General features: G+C 44.1%; 1 protein-coding gene across 1 annotated transcript in view; it reads left to right on the top strand.

Annotated features, from left to right (window-relative positions):
• Positions 1–332: 332 nt before the first annotated feature.
• Positions 333–15,809, top strand: part of PADI4 (peptidyl arginine deiminase 4) — a 37,131-nt gene continuing 21,654 nt past the window's right edge. Inside the window, exons 1-2 of the mRNA XM_044236293.1 lie at positions 333–436; positions 14,181–14,361. Coding sequence (XP_044092228.1) covers positions 345–436; positions 14,181–14,361 — 273 coding nt within the window. The 5' untranslated portion in view covers positions 333–344. The remainder of the gene's footprint in view (positions 437–14,180; positions 14,362–15,809) is intronic.

A 15,809-nucleotide genomic window follows, 5' to 3' on the forward strand; every position in this document is an offset into this window, starting at 1 on the left:
TTCCTCTCTGACACCCATGTTGGATGGACCCAGGTGTTCAGGGCCCCGGGCATGCAGGGGGCTGTGACGTGAGGACCCAGACCTGCACTCGAGGCTTCCTGAGCCCCTGACCCTTCCCAGGAGACTAACAGAGCCAGCCTGGCGTGATTCTGACATTGACGTTCATGCGGGTCGGAGGGGCAGCTCCTGGGCAGGAAGAGCAGCGGGAGTACACGCCCTGGGATCTGAGTGGGGAGGGGCTAAGGAGCCTGTAAACCACAGGTGCTGACTCATGGCTCTGCTGGGCCCTATAAAGGAACCAGCCAAGGGGCTTCCTGCAGCTGGAGGGACGGGCTGGCGGGATTATGGCCCAGGGTGCGGTGATCCACGTGACCCCGGAGCAGCCCACCCATGCCGTGTGTGTGCTGGGCACCGAGACTCAGCTGGATGTCTACGGGTGAGCAGGGACATTCTGGGGGCGGGGGACAGGCCCACCGATGCTGGATGAGCAGGTTCTGCAGACGTAGGACGTGGGGTTGGCTCAGGCTTTAGGCTGCAGCCTTTGTAGCTGCTGCCAGGGGAGATGCAGGAGGGGTGAGGCTTGCATGGTCCTGGGATGTGCTGGATTCCAGGCGAGGGTTCCCCAAGGCCTCACCACAGGTGAATTATCACAGGGCAAGCAGGACCTTCGCCTTTCACCATTGAGGCAGTGGAGCTCAGAGAGGGTCTGTGACTTGCCAAAGGTCACACAGCAGGTGTGCCGTGGAAGGAAGGTGAGGCCCTGGACTTCATGACCCACACATGGTTCACGGTGCAGTTCGTTACCCTCCCACACACACACCTCTCAGCCAAGCCTCCCTCCACGGGTGCGGAATAACCTATGTGTGGTGGGAGAGGCTGGGGCGGGAAACGTGTCCCTGCTGTTGGCTAGCTGGCTGGCCTTGGCCAACTGAGCCTCAGGTCCCTCATCTGTGAAATGGGGATGATACCCACTCCATAGGGTGGTTAGAGGGATTGAATGGGAAAGGCCGTGGGAGTGCGGAAGTACTGAGCGCAGAGCTGGACGTATTGCTGGTGGATTTTCATCCACCCATGCATCCATTTACCCAACAAATACCAGCTGCACACCTACTATGTGCCCGGCCTGCGCCAGGCTCCAGTGACACAAAATGGTCTATGGACGCTCAGCAAGTGTGCATGGTCAGTGTCATTATCGATCATCATAGTGGCCGCCCCGGGCTTCCTCCGACCCAGTCTGGACGTCAGTGGTCCTAGTATGTGCCCACAGGAGTGTCTGGGACATTTTCTCCAAGCGTCACTGAGTGCCTGACCCCGGGCCATGGTGGAGTAGCAGTAAAGTTCTGGGGGGCTGTCTGGAGCTGTGGCGAGGAGGCAGGAGACAGAGAGGTCAAGTGGTGAAGGATAAAGAGAGACTCATGCCACCTGAGGCCACTGACTCTTCCAGGAGTGAGCTCCTCCCTCCGTGAGATATTCCACGCCCTGCCCATCCCCCACGACAATGGCTGCCGGTTCCACCCCACTGCCTACACAGGACTCAGTCATCAGCCTTAGGAGGCAGGCAGTGCTGTTATTCCCATTTTACAGAAGGGGAATCTGAGGCTCTGAGAGGTCCAGTAACCACGTAAAGCCACACAGCTCTTGGTGAGGGAGCCAGGATTCAAACCGGGCTCTGGGACCCCACCCCTCACTTCCCGTCCACCTTAACAGCAGCCCAGGGCCAGCCACCACGCTGACTGTGGCCTGAATTCCCTTCTGGAAACACAGATGGGGTTGGTACTGCCTCCTCCCCAGCTGTGCTCCCCTGACCTCCTCCCAGCACACACGTGCCCCATGCCCCTGCCGGAGCCGTGTCCTCTGCTGTTGGGCTCAGAGCCCCCCCCCGGGGGGGGTGGTAGAAAGACAGCGCTGCAGAGGCAGGAGCAGGCCCAGGGGTGTGGGAACCTCTTCCAGAGCTGCCACTTGTGATTTTCAGTCTACATTTGGGAAGTACTCATCCCGTAATGAGAAGCATGTTGATTTTACTCGAACAAAATCCCACAGACCTGAGACAAATATTGAAACCCGTCGAGGGCTTTCTTTGATGCTCGTGGCTGGAGTCAGGGAGGTAGCGTGACCCTGGCTACTATGTGCCAGGTCCTTCGGTCCGTGATGTCTAATGAGCCTATTTTAGAGATGAGTAAACCGAGGTTTCAAGGTCATGCAAATTCAAGATGACCAAGCCAGAAAATTCAAACCCAGGACTGCCTGACCCCAAATTCACTTGCTTCCCTAGCACGCTTGGCCTCTGAGTGTTATGGCACTGGCCTTGTTGGGCCCCGCTGCCTGGTTGGTGGAGCTCACGCAGCTTCCAGAGGGCTTGGAAGGCCCGGAATGTTGTGGGTGGGGAGGGTCTGGAGTCTCCAACCATGGGAGATGGTGGGCGTCCTGATGCTGCACTCAGGGGGCTCGTCCTCTTCCTTCCAGGGTCTCCTTCTCAGCAGACAGTTACTCAGTGTGACAGCGGGGAGCATGGATGTCTCTAAGCTTCAGTTTACCCACCTGTAAAATGGGAACATTAACATCCGTGCTGGATGTTAACCACATAAGGCATGCTGAGTGTCCTCAGAGCAGTCCCCCTCCCTGTGAGGATTGTGTGAGCCACTGAAGGCGAGCGTCGCAGATGCTAAGTTCTGTCCAGCCTCGGGTCATAGGGAGGGAGTTGCTGGATTCAGGAGTTGGAGGGATGTGGTCACTTGTCTGGGGCTCAAGCTCTCAGTGCTGGCTCTGCAGAGGCTGGTAGAAATCACTGGAAGACCAGCTCCGGATTATCTCACAACAGTACACATGGCTGCTCCCCACCACGCAGAGTGAAAACTCCCTTATGTTTTTGAAAGTCCCTTGTTTGGAGACCTGAGAGGGTCTGGAAAACAGCCAAAGGAAAGAACAGACATTCCAGGTCCAATCCTGGTGGCAGGGACACCCACTAGTGGAGTTTAGTAGATGTGGCATGGTGACCTTGTCAAGGAAGACTTGGGGGAGCCCACAATGGGACAGCAGATCCTCTGGCTGAGGAAATTGCCCTTCTCCTAGCCAGGAGCCCCTGGGACCACAGAGCTTGCCCCCACCCCATCCTCCGTTCCCCCAGCTCAAGGTCTGGCACACAGCACGGACACGTACATCTGGGCAGGTGAGGGGTGGCACGAGGAGCTCAGAGTGACTGCAGTATGGAGAGAAGGTAGAGGAGGCACGCATGAAGGAAGGGCACTGGCACCATGCCGACCCATGGCGCAGAGACGCGCAATGCCTAAAGCTGACCTTGACGAGGTGTCTTCAGCCCTCTGCCTCAGTCCAGCACCTGTGAGATGGAGAGAAGGTTGGTGGTAAAAAGTCAACGAGCTGATGTGTGGAAAGAACATGTTCGGGGCCTGGAGCAGAGTGAATGCTCTGTAAATGCTCGCTGTCCTTGAAGGCTAAGAACCTGAGCTTGACTTTGTGTGGATGGCGTGAGGGCCAGGGGTGGGGGCAGGGGACTGGGTAACACATGAGAGGAAATCTGGGAACAGAGACTGGGAGAGTGTTAGGGGAAATATGTTTCTTTTTTCATCTACTTCTTGATCCTTCAAAACAGACTAAAAATTTGTCTCCTGAAAGAAAATAATCAAAATGTCCATCAATGGTAATATTCCCTAAGTGGTAATATTCCATTTTCTTCTAGGCAGTTCTTCCCTCCTCCTCGTTCCCTCCCTCCCTCCCTCTCTCCATTTCCTCTCTTCCTTCCTTCCTCTCTGTCTGCCCCTCTCCTCCTGTCTTCCTTGTTAGACCTCTATTAGCTAAAGATCACCATGGGACAAATAGTCCACAAACCCAGTGGCTTGAAACAGTAGTGGCTATTATCTTACTGTTTCTGTGGGGCAGGACTCCTCCGTGGCTTAGCTGGGTCCTCTGCCTCGGGCCTCAGTGGTCAGGGTCAAGGTGCTCGTGTGGTTATAGCCACGTTGAGGCTTGGCTGAAGCAGGCTTTGCTTCTAGGCCCCCCTCTTATGGTTGTTGGTGGCTTGCTCCATCAAGTGAGGAAGCCAAGGTTGGGGGGAGAGGAAGAGAAATGGGGGGACAGAGAAAGGGTCTTTTGTAACCTTATCACAGACATGACAACCCATCCCTTTGGTTTTTCCCTTTGGCCAGAAGGCCCTCTAGAGGCCCTTTCCACCCTCCCTGAGGAGGGATTTACACAAGGGCGTGAGCACCAGAGGTGGGGATTACTGGAGACCATCTTTGAGGTTTCCTTCTCACAGAGGTTTCCTGTGTTTTCCTAATTCTCTAGAAGGAATACATGTAGCTTTTGATACAGAGATTAAGAACTTTATGGCAAGAATAAAAACAGAAAACACAATTCTAACACACATCTTTGCGTCCTTGGGGAGTGAGCTCTGCCTTTCTGGGGAGCCTCCATCATGGTCTAAATCTGCTACGATGCTCTAGTCCTTCCACTGTCTGTGGGTCAATCACTGTTATAGAAAGTGCTGCTCTGAACGATCCCGGACATGTCTCCTGGTGGACACGTGCCAGGGATGCTCTGGGGTGTCCGCCTTGCGGTGGATTGCTGGGTTTGGGGCGGGCTGATGTTTGACTTCAAACAGAACACCAAGTTGTTTTTCAGAGTGATAAAGTTCACATTCCTCTGAGCAGTGTGTTAGGGTTGCCTTTGAACTGTCCACAGTGTTATTTTTCACCAGTCCAGTCAGGGTAGTATCCCTGTCCTGCTCTGGCCTGGATATTTTTGTTTCCTTACTCATGAGTGGGATGGAGTGACTCTTCACATGTTTGTCATCCTTTTCTGTTGCAGCCTCTCTGAATACCTGTTCATATTGTTAGCTATTTTTTTTCTATTGAGTTATCTTTTCCATATTGATTCACCCATGTTCTTCACATATTCTAGGTGCTAAACCTTTTTGGTTTGATGTCATGAATATCTTCTCTGTAGATTATGCTAAGTCTTTTCTCTTTATAGTGTCTTTTGATGAACAGAAGTTATTCTCCTCTAGTTGAATTTAAAATCTTTTCTTTAATGTTTATTGGTTTTATGCCTTGTTTAAGAAAGGACATAAAGATGCTTGTGTCATCTTCTTTTAAAAGATGCAAACACCTGTTTATGATAAAACTCTCAGTAAACTTCGAGGGGAATTTCCTCAACCTGACAGTCTACCAACAAAAAACCCTACAGATAACATCAACCTAATGGTGAGAAACCTGCAGCTTTCCCACTAAAATGAGGAGAAAGGCAAAGATGTCTCCACTCACTACTGCTTTTCAACATCATACTAAAATTTCTAGCAAATGCAATGAGACTAGAAAAGTAAATAAGAGAGATACTAATGTTGGAAAGAAAGAAATAAACCTATCTTTCTTTGCAGATGACAAGGTCATCTATGTAGAAACTCCAAATGAATTAATAGCAACAAAAAAACCCCTAACCCTCCCCCCAAAAACACTAACAAGCAATTATGGCAATGCTATAGAATAATGTTAATATAGAAAAGTCCTTCATTTTCCTACCTACTAGCAACAAAGAAGTAGAGTTTGAAAAGTAAAAACACAGTACCATTTACATTTGTACTTCCTCAAATTAAATACTTAATTACTCCCCAAATTAAATACTTAGGTATAAATCTATAAAATATGTATAATATCTATATGAGAAAATGGTGAGACCCTGATGAAAGAAATCAAAGAAGTAAATAGGATAGGAAGATTCAACATTGCCAAGATGTTCTTCCCAGCTTGATGTATAGATTCAGTGCAATCCCATTTTCTGGATATCGACAAACTGATTCTAAAGTTTCTATGGAGAGGGAAAAAACTCAGAATAGCTAACAGTTTTGAAGGAGAAGAATAAAGTTGGAGGGTTGAAACTATATTATAAAGACTTATTATAAATCTATAATCAAGAGAGTGTGGTACTGGAAAAGGAATAGAGAAATAAATAAATAGAACAGAATAGAGAACCAAAAATGGATCCACGTAAATATAATCAACTGACCCTTGTCAAAAAGCAAAGACAATACAATGGGAAAAAAGTTTTTTCCAACAAATGGTGCTGGAACAACTGGACATTTACATTCAAAAAAGGAATCTAGACACAGACCTTACATCCTTCACAGAAATTAACTCAGAATAGGCCACAGATCTAAATGTAAAACAGAAAACTATAAAATTCTCAAGGTAGTATAGGAGAAACTCTAGATGACCTTGGCAATGACTCTTTAGGTAAAATACAAAAGGCATAATCCAGAAAAGAAAAGAAAGAATTGATAAGTTGGACTTTATTAAGATTTAAAAGTTCTGCTCTAAAAAAGACTGTCAAGTGAATAAGAAAGACAAACCACAGACTGGGAGAAAATATTAAGAAAAGATATATCTAATAAAGGATTGTTATCCAAAACATACAAAGAACTTTAAAACAATAATAACAAACCACCAATTGAAAAATGGGCTAAAGATCTTAACAGACACCTCACCAAAGAAGATACACAGATGGGAGGTAGGCATGTGGGAAAGATGCTCCCCATGATATGTCATTCAGGAAATGCAAATTAAGTCAACCATAAGATGCCACTTCACACCTATTAGAATGGCCAAGATCCAGAACGCCGAGAGCACCGAATGCTGGAGAGGATATGGAAGAACATGAATTCTCATTTCACCACTGGTGATCATGCAAGATGGTACAGCCACTTTGGAAGACGATTTGGTGGTTTCCTACAAAATTAAACATACTCTTACCATACAGTCCAGTAATTGCACTCCTTGGTATTTACCCAAAGAGGTTGAAAACCTATGTCCACACAAAATTTGCACACTGATATTTATAGCAGCTTTGTTCATAATTGCCCAAACTTGGAAGCAACCAAGAAGTCTCTCAGTAGGTGAATGGATAAAAAACTGCGGTCCATCCAGACAATGGAATGTTATTCAGTGCTAAAAAGAAATGAGCTGTCAAGCCATAAAAAGGCATGGAGGAAACTTAAAATGGATATTAGTAAGAAAGAAGCCAATCTGAAAAGACTACATAGCTTCCCTATGACCAGAGATTGCACTGCTGGGTATTTATCCCAAAGATACAGATGTAGTAAAAAGAAGGGCCATATGCACCCCAATGTTCATAGCAGCAATGTCCACAATAACCAAACTGTGGAAAGAGCTGAGATCCCCTTCAACAGATGAATGGATAAAGAAGTTGCGGTCCATATATACAATGGAATATTACTCAGTCGTCAGAAAGGATGAACAACTTTTGCATCAGCATGGATGGGACTGGAGGAGATTATGCTGAGTGAAATAAGTCCAGCAGAGAAAGTCAATTATCATATGGTTTCACTTATTTGTGGAACATAAGGAATAACATGGAGGACATTAGGAGAAGGAAGGGGAAAATGAAAGAGGGGGAAATCAGAGGGGGATATGAACCGTAAGAGAGTATGGACTCTGGGAAACAACTGGGAGTTTTAGAAGGGAGCAGTGTGGGGGGTTGGGTGAGCCCAGTGACGGATATTAAGGAAGACACAGATTGCATGGAGCACTGGGTTTATATGCAAAAAATGAATCATGGAACACTACATAAAAAACTAATGATGTACTCTGTGGTGACTAACATAACATAATAATAATTTTTTAAAAGATTACATACCATGTGATCCTGACTATAGGACATTCTGAAAAAGACAAAACTATGGCAACAGTAAAAGATCAGCGGTTGCAGGGGTTGGGGGAACGAGGGATAAATAGGCAGAACATGGAGGATTTTTTTTTTTTTGGTATAACTTTTAAAATTATGTTAGTCACCATAGAGTACATTATTAGCTTTTGATGTAGTGTTCCGTGATTCATTGTTTGCATATAACACCCAGTGCTCCATGCAGTACATGCCCTCCTTAATACCCATCACCAGACTCACCCAACCTGTACAACCCCCTCCCCTCTAAAACCCTCAGTTTAATTCCCAGAGTCCATAGTCTTTCATTGTTCGTCTCCCCCTCTGATTCTACCCCCTTCATTTTCCACTTACTTCTCCTAATGTCCTCCATGTTATTCTTTATGTGCCACAAAATAAGTGAGACCATACGATAACTGACTTTCTCTGCTTGATTTATTTCACTCAGCATAATTTCCTCCAGTCCCATCCATGTTGATGCAAATGTTGGGTATTCATCTTTTCTGATGACTAAGTAATATTCCATTGTATATATGGATCACACCATCTTTATCCATTCGTCTGTTGAAGGGCATCTCAGCTCTTTCCACAGTTTGGCTATTGTGGACATAGCTGCTATAAACATAGGGGTGCATATGACCCTTCTTTTCACTACATCTGTATCTTTGGGGTAAATACCCAGTAGTGCAATTGCCCTATTTTTAACTTTTTTTTAAAAGATTTTTTTTAAGATTTTTTTTATTTAACAGAGAGAAATCACAAGTAGATGGAGAGGCAGGCAGAGAGAGAGAGAGGGAAGCAGGCTCCCCGCTGAGCAGAGAGCCCGATGCGGGACTCGATCCCAGGACCCCGAGATCATGACCTGAGCCGAAGGAAGCGGCTTAACCCACTGAACCACCCAGGCGCCCCAAAAAGATTTTTTTAATTTTTTAAAAAAGATTTTATTTGTTTATTTGACAGAGAGAGATCACAAGTAGATGGAGAGGCAGGCAGATAGAGAGAGAGAGAGGGAAGCAGGCTCCCTGCTGAGCAGAGAGCCCAATGCGGGACTTGATCCCAGGACCCTGAGATCATGACCTGAGCTGAAGGCAGTGGCTTAACCCACTGAGCCACCTAGGTGCCCCTAAATTTTTTTGACACAGAGAGAGAAAGAGAGAGCACAAGCAGGCAAAGAAGGAGGGCGGGGGTGGGGGGCGGAGCAGCGGCGGAAAGCAGGCTCCCTGCTGAGCAGAGAGCCTGGCCCTATTTTTAACTTTTTGAGGAAAATCCACACGGTTTTCTAAAGTGACTGCACCAACTTGCATTCCCACGAACAGTGTAAGAGGGTTCCCCTTTCTCCACAACCTCTCCAACAATTGTTTTTTCTTGTCTTATCAATTTTTTGCCATTCTAACTAATGTAAGGTGGTATCTCAATGTTGGTTTGATTTGAATCACCCTGATTGTTAATGATGATGAACATTTTTTCATGTGTCTGCTAGACATTTATTCATCTTCTTTGGAGAAGTGTCTGTTTATGTCTTCTGCCCATTATTTGACTTGATTATTTGTTTTTTGGGTGTTTGGTTTGGGAAATTCTTTATAGATCTTGGATACCAGCCCTTTATCTGTAGTGTCATTTGCAAATATCTTCTCCCATTCCATGGGTTGTCTCTTCTTTTTGTTGACTGTTTCCTTTGCTGTGCAGAACCTTTCATATTGATGAAGTCCCAAAAGTTCATTTTCACTTTTGTTTCCCTTGCCTTTGGAGACGTGTTTTGAAAGAAGTTGCTGTGACCTATGTCAAAAGGTTACTGCCTATGTTCTCCTCTAGGATTTTGAAGGAAACTTTATCCAGCAAGGCTGTCATTCAGATGGACAGAGAGACCAGGAGCTTCCAAGACCAGCAGAAACTGAAAGAATATGAGACCACAAAGCCAGCCCTGCAAGAAATATTAAGGGGGTTTCTATAAAAGGAGAAAGACCCCCAAGAGTGACATAGAGCAGAAATTTACAGAGACTACCTATAGAAACAAAGACTTCACAGGAAACATGATGACAATAAAATCCTATCTATCGATAATCCCTCTCATCGTGAATGACCTAAATGCTCCCATGAAACAGCACAGGGTTGCAGACTGGATAAAAAGACAGGACCCATCCATATGCTATCTACAAGAGACTCATTTTGAACCTAAAGATACATCCAGACTGAAAGTGGAGGGATGGAGAACCATTTTTCATGCCAGTGGACCTCAAAAGAAAGCTGGGGTAGCAGTTCTCATATCAGACAAATTAGATTTTAAGCTAAAGACTGTAGTTAGAGATACAGAAGGACACTATATCATGCTAAAAGAGGCTATCGAACAAAAGGATCTAACGATTGTAAATATCTATGCCCCCAACATGGGAGCAGCCAATTACATATGCCAACTATTCACCAAAATAAAGAGACATGTTGATAATAATACACGAATAGTAGGAGACCTCAACACTCCACTCTCAGCAACGGACAGATCCTCTAAGCAGAAAATCAACAAAGAAACAAGAGCTTTGAATGATGCATTGGACCAGATGGAGTTCATAGATATATACAGAACATTCCACCCTAAAACAATAGAATACTCATTCTTTTCGAACATACATGGAACTTTCTCTAGAATAGACCACATACTGGGTCACAAGTCAGGTCTCAACCGATACCAAAAGATTGAGACTATTCCCTGCATATTCTTGGACCATAATGCTTTGAAACTGGAACTCAATCACAAGTACAGAGGATTTTCAGGGCAATGATACTATTCTGTATGATACCGTAATGGTGGATACATGTCACCATGCATACATTTGTTTAAATTCATAGACTGTACAACACCAAGAGCAAAACATAATGTAAACTGCAGACTTTGGATGATTATGATAGACCTATCAATTTTAATGAGTGTACCACTACAGTGGTATGAGAGAGGCTGTGCATGGTGGTGGAGGGCAGGTGATATATGGAAAATCTTTGTAACTTCCACTCAATTTTGCTGTGATCCTAAAGCTTCTCTAAAAAATAAAATCTATTTTTTAAAAAATTCAAATTTTTTCTTTTCATTTTTAAGCCTTAAATCCACCTGGAGCTTTTTTTTTGTATATGGTGTGAGGATGGGATCGATTTAATTATTTATCCAATTTAACTATTTTCCCTATGAGTGAGCAATTGTTCTACCACCATTTGTTACATAATCTTCCCTTTGCCTGCTTATTTACAATATCACTTCAGCCACAGGTCAAGGAGAATCTCTCTCTCTCTCTCTCTTTTTAATTAACATATAATGTATGATTTGTTTCAGGGGTATAGGTCTTACACAATTCACAGTGCTCACCATAACACATACCCTCCCCAATGTCCATCACCCAGCCACCCCATCTCTCCCACCCTCCTCCATTCTAGCAACCCTCAGTTTGTTTCCTGAGATTAAGAATCTCTTATGGTTTGTCTCCCTCTCTGGTTTCATCTTGTTTCATTTTTCCCTCCCTTCCTCTATGATCCTCTCTTGTTTCTCAAATTCCTCATATCAGTGAGGTCATATGAAACTTGTCCTTCTCTGGTTGACTTATTTCACTTAGCACAATACCCTCTAGTTCTATCTGTGTCATTGCAAATGGCAAGATTTCATTTTTGATGGCTGCATAATATTCCATTGTGTTTGTATGTATGTATGTATATACTACATCTATCCATTCATCTGTTGATGGACATCTAGGCTCTTTCCATAGTTTGGTTACTGTGGCTATTGCTGCTATAAACATTGGAGTGCAGGTGCCCCTTCAGATCACTACATTTGTATCTTTGGGGTAAATACCCAGTAGCACAATTGTTCGGTCATAGGGTAGCTCTATTTTCAACTTTTTGAGGAACCTGTTTTCCAGAGCGACTGCCCCAGTTTGCATTCCCACCAACAGTGTAGGAGGTTTCACCTTTCAGGGAGGATCTCTCTTAAGTTACATCTGTCATTTGTCCCTGCCTGAGCCATTATAGCACCATCCATAGCTTCCTGGTAACTCATACCTGGTATAGCAAGTCCCTTACCTTTTGCTTCTTTTCCTTAAAGAGTACTTTGATTGTGTTAGTCCCTTGGTTTGTCATGTCACTCCTGGAATCCACTTGTCAAGTTCCATGAAATGTCCTGGAATTCCATGTTATTTCCTTCTATTAATTTGGGTCTTTTCTAATGTTTTCAATAGGTTTGGTTTTCTCCATAAAATCCTTTCATATCTTTTGTTAGATTTATCCTAGGTACTTTACAGTGTTTTTTTCTAATGTAAATTATATATCGGTTTATAAAAATTATTTTTCTAACTATTTACTGCTGCTGTACAGAAATGCAACTGATTTTTGCCTCTCCACCTTACTATCTGCCTTATTGAATTCTTAGTATTTTTTTTTAATTTGGGGTTTAAAATTTGGAGGGGATGTTACAGATCATCATGCTGTGGGGTTCTGTTACCTTTTACCAACTATCTACAAAATAATCTGCCTTTCCAGTAGGGATTTTTTTTTCATTTTTCTTATTTTTTCCCTTGATCAATCTTGACAGAAGTTTACCATATTAGTCTCTTTTTGCTTTGTTGATTTACTTGTTTTATATTTCACAGATTTCTACCATCTTTATTTTCTGTGTTTTGGGAGATTACATTCTATTCGGTTTTTCTGTTTTTTCCTATATACTTATTTTTTAACTTTTCTCTTCTTTTTGAAGATCTAAGCATTTAAGGCACAAAGCAACACCTTTAGCTCCCCCAAAAGTTTTGAAATGTAGTATTTTAAATATTGCTCAATCCTAAGTATTATTATTTAATTTCCATTAATTGTCCGTTGACTTATAAATTATCTATAAGTCTGGTTTTTAAATTTCTAAATGTATGGGGCTTAAAAATGGACTTTATATTAATGACTCCTAACTTAGTCACATTCTGATCAAAGACTGTGCTACCTATGCTGTGTATGACCTATCCTTTAACATTTGCTGCAACTTGCTTTGATGGCTAACTATGAGATCAATGTTTTTTTATTGATCCATGTGCGCTATATATTTACCAGTTGTGGAGCAAGGAATTCCATATATGCGTAACAAATCAAGCTTGTTAATTTTGTTACTAATTTTTTCGTCTGCTTAATCTATTGTTGATTGAGAAAGAAGGCTTGCAGTCTTCAACTGTGATGATGGGTTTGTCAACTTCTCCCTGCATTTCTATCAGTTTTGCCTTATATGTATATGGAGCTATGTTATTAGGTGCATACAAGTTTAGAATATCTTCTGGGTGAATTGAACCTTAAATTATTAGGTTGTGTTCCTCTCTATTGCTAATAGTGTTTTTTTTTAATCTAAAAATTAACTTTATCTGATATTAATATACCCACCCCAACCCTCTTTTGGTCAGTATTGGCCTAATGTATGTTTTTCCTTTCCTTTAAATTTCATCTTTTCTGGATCTTTATATTTTAGGTATGCCTCTTACAAATTTCATATAGCTGAGTTTTGTTTCTTTATAGTCAAAACTCTCTTTTAACTGATAACATTGATACATTGATACTTATTTTGATTATACATATATTTGGACTTGTTTTTACCTTTTTGGTATTTTTATTTGTACAGTTTTTTATTGGGGCACCTGGATGGTTCAGTCAGTTAAGCATCTCTCATCAGCTCAGGTCAGGATCTTGGGGTTCTGGGATTAAGCCCCACATTAGGCTCCCTGGTCAGCAAGGAGTCTGCTTCTCCCTCCCTGTCTATCCCTCCTCATCACTCATGTTCTCTCTCTCACTCTCTCAAATAAATTTTAAAAATCTTTATTTATATTTATATATATATATACATATATATGCATATGTATAAAATTTTGTGGGGTACACAATTCAAAGTAAAATACTTTTTCCAAAATACTTTGCAGATGTTATTCAATTGTCTTCTGGATTTTGTTGTTGCTATTGGGGAATCTGCTTTTAATCTAATAGTAATTCCTTCATAGGTGACCTGACTCTTCTTTCTGGATATCTTTAATATCTCCTCTTTGTTTTCAGTGTTCCTCAATATAACCTCCATGGTGTGTATGTGTGTGTGGATGCACACAGAGAAGGGAGTCCTTGGAGATCTCTCTTACATCTCATGACCTCAGCAGTGCTCTAAAAAGTGTATTTTAATCACGATCTAGTTGTTTTGCAAGAGGAAGGTCCTTCAGAGCACCGGTGTGCCGTATGTCAGAAGCAGCAGTTTGTGCTGCTCTGTGTGTCCATCTTTCTGCAATTCTCCTAGCCCAAGTGTAACCTCTTCAGGTCAGGAAAATTTCTTTTTTATTTCTTGCTACCTACCAATAACCTCACAGTGCTTCATTTCCATGGCTAGAGTCGACTGGCTACCATGTGGGGTTTACTGTTGCTGGGGGGAAAGGGAAGAATGCTGGGAGAGCAGTGGAGGGCCATGCCCCCCTCACTGAGCCCCTCTTTCCTCCCTATTGTCTCTTCCACAGCTCTGCCCCCACGGGCTACACGTCCTTCAGCATCAATGCGTCCCCAGGAGTGGTTGTGGATGTTGCCCACAGCCCTCCAGCCAAGAAGAATACCACAGGTTCCTCCAAGTGGTCCTTGGACCCTAGCCTGGAAGTGAGCTTGAGGATGAAAGCTGCCAGCAGTAGCACAGGTGACCAGAAGGTGAGTGTGGCAGCCGTGGGGTGGGATGTGTGGGAGGAGGTCAGCAGTGGCAGCAGGTCAGCTGCTCATGGTCCACCCCGTACTGACCCACAGCCGCCACCCTGGCAGAGCGTCCTCTTTTCTGGATACTATGGAGACCGTTCCAGCCATGGAATCCTGGCAGACAATACAGGGATGTTGGAGGGTTATGGAAGCCGGGTTTTTACTAAATTCATCCATTCAGCAAATGTTTAGTGTTCACCTCCTACATGCCAGGCACTGCCAGGCACTGGGGATAGAGAAGGGAACAGGACAGGTGAGGTTGCAGCCTGCATGGGGCTTACAGCCTATGAGTAAAATACAGGTAAGTCATTACAAGTGGTGGTGAGTGCTAAGGTAGCCCTGGGAAGTTCTGGTCCATGTCCACTTCCTGTGGCTGCTGGACAAATGACCAGAAGCTACTGGCTTAAATCAGCAGAAATGTATTCTCTCTGGAGAACAGAAGTTCAAAATTAAAGTGTCTTCAGAGCATCACTCCTTCTGGAGGCTCTGGAAGAACCAGTTCTTGGCCTCCTTCAGCTTCCTAGACTCCAGTCTCTGCTTCTATGGTCTTGTTCCCCCTCCCCACGCTGTCAAATCTCCCTCTGCTTCACTCTTATAAGGACCCTAGTCACTGGATTTAAGGTCTCCCTGGATAATCCGTGATGATCTCATCTCAAGACCCTTAACTACATCTGCAAAGACCTTTTTTTTCTAAATAAGGTCACATTCACAGGTTTCAGGGATTCGGATGTGGACATATTTTTTGGGGGGACCACCACTCAACTCACTCCACCCCTCTGACTATAGATAAGCTCTGGGGTTCCCACAGGGATCTGGGCCAATGAGCAGTTGTTTCCAGCAGGACAGTCCATTCAGTCTTCCCTTGGGACAGAGAGTACTTGCCTACTATAGGAGCATAGAACTTGAGCCTCAAAGTATTATGTAACATAAATACATATGTTAATATTTTCTCAACATAAGTGGTGGTATATGCAACCAAAGAAGACTTCCTGCAAGAAGTGGCAAGCTGAAGGAGGTAGGAATGATCTGCGTAAGAGAGGGAAAGCAGAGTGAGAACTCTATATGGGATATGTGGCCTGTGTGCACACTCTAGAGGAGGACATGGTCAGGCATGTGCTGGGGAAACTGGGGAAGAGATGTATGGCAAGAAAAGAGGGTGAAGATGGAATCGGGGGACAGAGGTAGCCAGTATTAGAGAGTTTGGCATCAGGGACGTCACTTTCTGAGGGCAACAGGAAGCCAGTGAAAACCTACTATCCAGGGAATAACAAGTTTGCATCTGTCTTAGAAAGGCCCTGCTGGCCGCAGTGTCCTGAGTAGACTGGATCCAGGCAGTCGACTAGAGGCTGGTGCCATGGTCTAGACATGAGGTGATGGTGGCTGTGACATTTCCCTGGATCCCCACT

Source organism: Neovison vison, chromosome 2 (assembly GCF_020171115.1).
Source record: "Neovison vison isolate M4711 chromosome 2, ASM_NN_V1, whole genome shotgun sequence".
Lineage (NCBI taxonomy): Eukaryota > Metazoa > Chordata > Mammalia > Carnivora > Mustelidae > Neogale > Neogale vison.